This window comes from Gossypium hirsutum, chromosome A09 (assembly GCF_007990345.1).
Source record: "Gossypium hirsutum isolate 1008001.06 chromosome A09, Gossypium_hirsutum_v2.1, whole genome shotgun sequence".
NCBI lineage: Eukaryota > Viridiplantae > Streptophyta > Magnoliopsida > Malvales > Malvaceae > Gossypium > Gossypium hirsutum.
In genome coordinates, this window is record NC_053432.1 from 68,286,505 (window position 1) to 68,293,932 (window position 7,428).

Sequence of the window (7,428 nt, forward strand, 5' to 3'; positions counted from 1 at the left end):
TAGAAAACGTATGGGTTCGGTTGAAAAAAAAAGGCTTAATGCCCTTTTTGCCCCCTGTACTCTAGTTAAATTATCATTTAGTACTCAGTTTAGCCCTTGTATTCTATTTTAGTTTTCAGTTTCGTCTTTATACTTTCATTGTGTATACCTGTTACCCATCTATATATTTCCATTAAAAAATTAAATCAGCCAATGACATGCTACTACGTGTCAATAAAAGTTTTAAAAATCAGAAAATCATAAATATATATTAAATATGAAAAAACCCAAAATATTGGAAAAACATTAAAAATTAAAAAAATATAATCTATTTTTGAAAATTATAAAAAATATTTTTAAAATTACAAGTATGCGAAACTTTAAAATTTCGTTTATTTGGATTTTCTAGATTTTTTTTATAAAGTTTAAAAATTTATGAAATCTTTATAGAATTTTATGATGTTTTGAAAAATATTAGGGGCTTTTAAATAATTTTATAATATTTTAAAGTAATTATGAGTTTCTTAAATAAAAATATCATAAAATTTAAATAAATAAAAAAAGATTAGAGACCACTCAATAAAAGCCTGTTTATAGAATTTGTTTGAGCATTTTGAGAGTTTTCTGACTTGAGCTGCGAGAGTAGGAATACTTTTTTCTTCTTCATTTTTTTTTAAAAAAAAAAGAAAAACTATTTTTTTAGGGTATTATATAACTACATCTATCTCATTGGGCCAATTTTTTAAAAAAAAATTACTAGAAAGACTCAAAATTCCTTTAAAATATAAAAATTCATTAAAATATAAAAAAATCATAAAATTAGTAAAATTTTATCAAAATTTTTAAATTTTCACATACTTATCATTTTAAAATATATTTTTATAATTTTCAAAAATTAGATTATGATTTTTCTAATGTGTTTAATAATTTTTTTTAATTTCGAAGATTTTTTTGGGTTTTTTCTCTCTTTTTTGGATTTTTAATGATTTTTGTTAAAATTTTACTATTTTTTCACTTTAATTTATACGTGGCAGCGTGTCATTGGCTGATCTAACTTTTTTTAGCGGAAAATATATAGGCGGGTATCCGGGTATACAGAATGAAAATACAAAGGTTAAATTGATAGAAAAAATAGTACAAGTACTAAAATGAGAAATTAGGTATAGTAAAAGGGGCTATTAAGCGAAAAAAAGAGATACACATAGGCGTGGTGGAGGTGAGTGGATGGATGAAAATAGTGGTAACGTTTCATTGCCTTAATTGGGTGTTGGAGAATCCCGTAAGCATGAATTTGAAACATCGAAATTTCCGTCGTTTTGATGCTTCCTGTGGTTGCTTTGACCAATACATGAACAAGGGCCCACTTTTTCTATAAATAGAATGCCATGAATGTTACAACTTTGACACGTGGCAATTTACTTTTTGTTTAAGAAGATGAAACGGCTGCATTTATTGATTTTAGCTGTCAAATTTTTTTTTCTTTGCCTGCCATTTAATATCTTTTCTAATGTTTATTGCTTTTCTTATTTTAACTTTTTTTTTTGTCCTTTTACAATTTAATGATGACTTTTAAAAGATTGATTTATATGATCAATTTGAAGAGATTCACAAATTGGTTTAACATATCTATCAAACATACTTAGAAAAATAAAAATTGGTGTTTCCTATTTATTATTTTTAAATTTATTATTTTGCTTTTAAATTATATTTAAGGGATTGATATGTATGAGTCACTTATGGGGAAAAAATTAAAATATATATTATTAATTAATTATTATAATTGTAAGACATATATATGGTTCACATAATGAAATAGTAGTGCAATGGCACTAAGAAGAATAGTGTATAAGAGGAAATGTTTTCAGTTTTTACAATACATTGGTTGGAGATTGATTATGGATGATATACATGATGCTTAATTAGAATGATATTTAGATATGTTTTAAGGTCTAAGAATGATTGAGGATATTGAGAATGATTAGAATATAAATTGATATGTTTTGAAGTGTTTTTAAGTTTGATTTTGATTCCCTTGCATCGAGGTATTGAGACATGAAGGATTAGTATCAGTACATCTCAAACAAAATGCAAAAATTATCAATATCAGGGTAGAAGTGTCGATACATTGAGTATAGATACCAATAAATCTACTCTGTACACTTAAATTAAGTTGTTTTGTTTCGACATGAGTCTCAAATTACCTTCGTTTGCATCCGTTTTGTAAACGGAGTTTAGAAATAGTCTGAAAAGCCTTAAATGACCTCAAATATGTCTAAAAGATGAGTGGACGATGAATGATGAGTTTGGCCTTTCAATGTAGCATTCTTTGCTCGGGTCTTAGTTTGGGCTAGGTAAGGGGTCTTATATAGGGAGTCCAACTCTTTTTTCTTATCAAGGTTTTGTTCCATCAAGTTTTCTTATTAAAAGTTTTTGACAAGGCAAATCATAATGGAAGATTGTATACTCTTTTTCTTTCATTAATTAGGTATTTATCTCACAACGTTTTACTAATATGGTTTTAATGCAATATCCAAGGCGATTGTCATGAGTCCTATCATATAATGAATTTCTTTTCAACTACAACAACCCCAAATAATAAAGTGGATGACGTCCCAACTCCCAAAACTCCCATAGAATTTAAGGGAAATTTAGGATGAGTTTAGAAAGTCACTTGATAACTGAATTTCATATTACGCATTTATGGCATATTTGGGCAACACTATAATTAAAGGGTCTCACTGATCTAATTCTTAAGGGGATGATAATAAGAGTAATTATGCAAGTAAATACAATAATTATATTCAAATTCGATCACCCTGTGAGTTTTCAAACATGCTCATACATGATTTAAGTTTTCAAAGTTATTTTTATATAATAATAGTACTATTTTAAAATATAATTTATGATATTATGCTCACCTCGTTTAAATAATTTGAGTATTTATTGAAGAGAGATCATTTTCAATACATTTTAGCCTGCTAAATAATTAACTAAATTACATAGCATATATTATAAATTATTTATACTAAAGTTAACTAAATTGCATAGAATTTATTATTAATTATTCGTACTTGGTCAAAGACCAATCGATAATAACAAAGAATATACGTTTAATGTCAGAGAGAAAGAGAGAATAACCCAACAAATATGAAATACTAGAGTAATCAAATAAAATTGAATAAGATGTTTATTTTTTTGTTATTAGTAGTCGCATTGTTCAATACTTTCTTAGGATAAGGAATTATATAAGATGATTTGATTTTAGGTTTTATTATATATTTAGAGAAAATTTCTCAAATATTATTGATAATCTTATAATAATTACATTTTTTTTTAGAAATTAAAATCATGTAGTAGAGTAATTATAATTTATACGACCAAGCATGAAACGAAAAATAACAATATAATTATACTCTATCAGTCAAACACATCTACAGAATTAGAATTTGTTATAATTACGAGAGGATATAATTACTACACTAATAATTACACTTTCATCTAACTACTTCGTGGTGTCCAAATGCACCCTTAATTAATTCATTGCATTTATAAACTATGATAATTAAAGTCTTATAAATAGATTTCAGGTACAAATTCTTGATTTATAAGAACAGAAGTATTATCTTCTTATGTTGGGTCTCTCTTCTTCTTATTACAATCTCACTTAGTCTTTATAACAATTTTTTTTATTAGAAATTTTGAATTTTTATAATTAAAATAATTTTTAATAATCTTCCTTTATCAAATTAGTATAGAAATACTCGTGGATTGTCACATAAACAAAACTAGATGATTTATCAATCATTCGTACCAACATCAATTGTCAAATCTAATGACAAAAAGGTTTAATTAATGATTTTTATCCGTTGAAGGTGCAATTAATTAATGTAAAAAATCCAGATAGGGTTTGATTGGTTTCTTTTAAATACTTGGATTAGGTTTGATACTATTAAGCCATTTATGGTTAATACTTGATGTATTCAGAAATGAAAGAGAATTTATTAAGTAGAAGGATGCCAACTTGCAATACTCTTTAATTCCAATAAATCTAAGAGTTAGTGCTTTCTGAAACACTGTTTTATAAATCCAAATTTGTCTGTTTGTAAGACAATTTTTTTGTGTATGTGTTTTTCTTGCACGTTAATTATGTAAATTAATCAACTTTCTTCAAAAACTAAATATAAATATAAAATGTATATTAAATTTGTTGTGTGTTAATATTAAAAAAACTTATTTTTCTATGGGGTGTGTGTATCTGTAGACTGTAGCTAGCAACCAAGGTAATGTTGTAGAGAAGAATATAATGTTGGTGATATGGAGGACAAAACAACATTAAAACCATTTCATCACATCATTAATCTTGGAATCTGGAGTTTAAGTTGGATCTTTCTGTTCTGAAAATGATTTATAATTTTATAATAAATTTGCCGGCCGACCATCTGCCTTTTGAAACATCAAAAACTATCAAGGGCACTCCATCCATAGCCATGCTCTTTCACATCATACTACATTTACTCTTGACGAGCATTCGAGGGTGAAGCAAGTGCCCAAAAGCAGAATAAACCCAAATTACAAACCCCTTTCTCCAATTTACGCCACTTCTTTTTTTATTCGAGGAGTCTGTTGAGAGTTGAGGGTCCTTTTGGTCCGAGTTTTATCTACCACTGGATCAAGTGATATCACGCTCCATTATTGAGCTATATATAGATTAAGGTTCAAAATCTATTGAGCGGTGATACTCTCATCTTCTTAATAAACGATCATACATCTTGTTTAGTTTGATACGATGAAGTGCTTTCGTTCTGTCAAACTCACCGCCTTAGACTCTTAAAAAAAAAATTATCTATTGAAAAATTATCATCTCTTTGAAAACTTCTATAAAAAAATGGAATTCCTCTCACCAATATATATAATCAGTTTTAGTTTCCAACAAAATCAGTAGTAAGTTTGTCAAACAAAGTACCTTTAAGAGCTAAAAAAATTAATTATTTTGAAAAAAAAAAGGTGAGTGAATACTAAAATAAGAAATTGGGAGTGGCCTAATCAAAGAAAATGTTCCAGAAGCATCACTCCATTCACCACCACAATTTGGATGATCAATGGTCTTAATGGATCATATTATAGTAAATCTTGAAATTCTCAAAAAATTTGGCTGACATTGTCATATGCTCCTTAAAGTTATAAATTTCAGGAATTTGAATACTCAGATGATGATGTATAATAAATTTAAAATGGTAATATAGCAGTGAGAGGCAAAAAGGATAGCAAGGTTATTTGTATTTTATTGACAAAGTCATATGTTTCTGTTTCATAAAGTTAGAGAGTGATAATGAGAGAGAGAAGCAGTGGGGGAAACTGCTTTAAACCCCCCCCCCCTTGGTTAGAAATTAACTAAAACTTGCTCATCATTTACTGCCATTAGGTGTGAGTGTGAACTAATGGAAAGGAGTGAAGAGTTGGTGTTGAGTGTGGAACCCCAAAACCCAGTTCCGGCACCATTTCTAACAAAGACATACCAGCTTGTTGATGACCCTCTCACTGACCACATTGTGTCTTGGGGTGAAAATGAAACCTCCTTCGTGGTGTGGAGAATCACTGAGTTCGCCAAGAATCTTCTCCCTAACTATTTCAAGCACAACAATTTCTCCAGCTTTGTCAGGCAGCTTAATACCTATGTCTCTCTCTCTCTCTCTCTCTCTCTCTCTCTCTCTCCACTTGCTTTGAAATGGTTTTTCAAGCTTTGATTGCTTAAATAATCTGGTGTTTTCAGTGCTCATCCATCTTTTCTCAACATCTTTAAACATATGTTTACAGGGATTTAAGAAAGTAGTGGCAGACAGATGGGAGTTTGCAAATGAGAATTTCAGGAAAGGAGCAAAGCACTTGCTGTCAGAGATCCATAGAAGAAAAACCCATCGAAACCACCACGACCAACAACATCCTCAACAGTTGTTTCTGAAACCAGAAGACAGCTATGGTTGGATGGAGTCTCCATCGCCATCTCCGAGAGGCAGCAGTACCCACATTCTAACAGCACTTACCCAAGATAATCAGAGACTACGAAGAAAGAACTACATGCTAGTATCTGAACTCACTCACATGAAGACCCTTTACAATGACATTATTTATTTCATCCAAAATCATGTGAAACCAGTGCCTTATCAACAAAAGGCCAATACAGTAGGATCCAACATCATACAATTGGGTCCTTCAAGCCATGTTTCTGGCACTGAAACTGCTGAAACCAGCGTTTTGGGCAACTCATCATCACTGACTGTGCCAAATAACAGTAATGTGAAGCTTTTCGGAGTCCCTCTCATTGACAACGAACGGTTTGCGCCCTTAAAACATTAATATTCGGCGAGAATTGAAATGCTGGCTGTGCCTCCACTGATTAGCTTTTTTAGTTGATTTAGACATATTTGATAATCATCATTAATCTTCCTTAGCTTAGCTTACCTAGAATTTGATGGTTGATCTAATTTGCAGTACTAGGCTTGAAAGAAATGGTGAACTTCACCCAAGTTAATTCACTTTCCATACTTTCTCACTGATATTTTCGAAAAACAGTTTCATTTTCTATTTTTTTAAAAATTAATAAAAAAAACATTTTTCAATAATAGAAACCTCAGAAATAAAATAAATTATGGATTTTTTTCCTCAACATTTGTATTCTATGTCTGATTAAAGGAATGCTAATGCCCGATTGATCTGGAAGTCTGGAACATTTAATGTATCTTCCATTACTTAGAGATTTTGAGTTGGCTGGAACTTATAGTTGGGGTTCTGCGTGTATAGAGAACTCTGTCGTGCTACATTTCCAAAGAGCCCTGATGTTTAGTGTTACTCCAATCGATTGCCATTTCTTTCACCACGAAAGGCTATACCCTCTTGCTAGCTGGTAATAACGTTGGCTAATTAATTCATATTGGACCAGATTATATTGTTCATATAATTATTTGTATTTTATATGACTTTAGCAGATGGAACAACCGTAAGGATCATACTGGTATTCCATCTGACCTTGCAAGCATTAGACTACAACTAGATCGATTAGAAAATGATAAGGTAAATGATTTTATAATTTGATTCAAGTATTCATGCATTTGATGCATATGCACTCTTCTAATACTTTAAATTTTTTTAATAAATCATTTGCAATTTATTTGGATGCCATATTCTTCAAATGAAATTGTAATATGTCTATCTATAGACGCTTATGACCATTGTCACTTATGGAATGCAAATTGTAAGGCCCAATTTTATGCCCAGGCCCGAATATTAAAACAATAAACAACAGTCCAATTACAAAATAACAAACCCAAAATTCAACCCACTACCTAGCCCAATAGCAGAAACCCTAGCCCAAATAAAAAAAACAAATGTTTGCAGCAGAAAACCCTAGGCGCAGCATGCCTAGGGAGCGCCGCTCAGCCTCGTCTGCCCCCC

The 7,428-nt window shown here is 30.3% G+C and overlaps 1 protein-coding gene across 1 annotated transcript; it reads left to right on the top strand.

Annotated features, from left to right (window-relative positions):
- The first annotated feature begins 5,417 nt into the window (after positions 1-5,417).
- LOC107890304 (heat stress transcription factor B-4b-like) lies at positions 5,418-6,333 on the top strand. Its single transcript, NM_001326768.1, is given in 2 exon segments — positions 5,418-5,654; positions 5,794-6,333. Coding segments are annotated over 2 exon segments (777 nt in total).
- Positions 6,334-7,428: the final 1,095 nt, after the last annotated feature.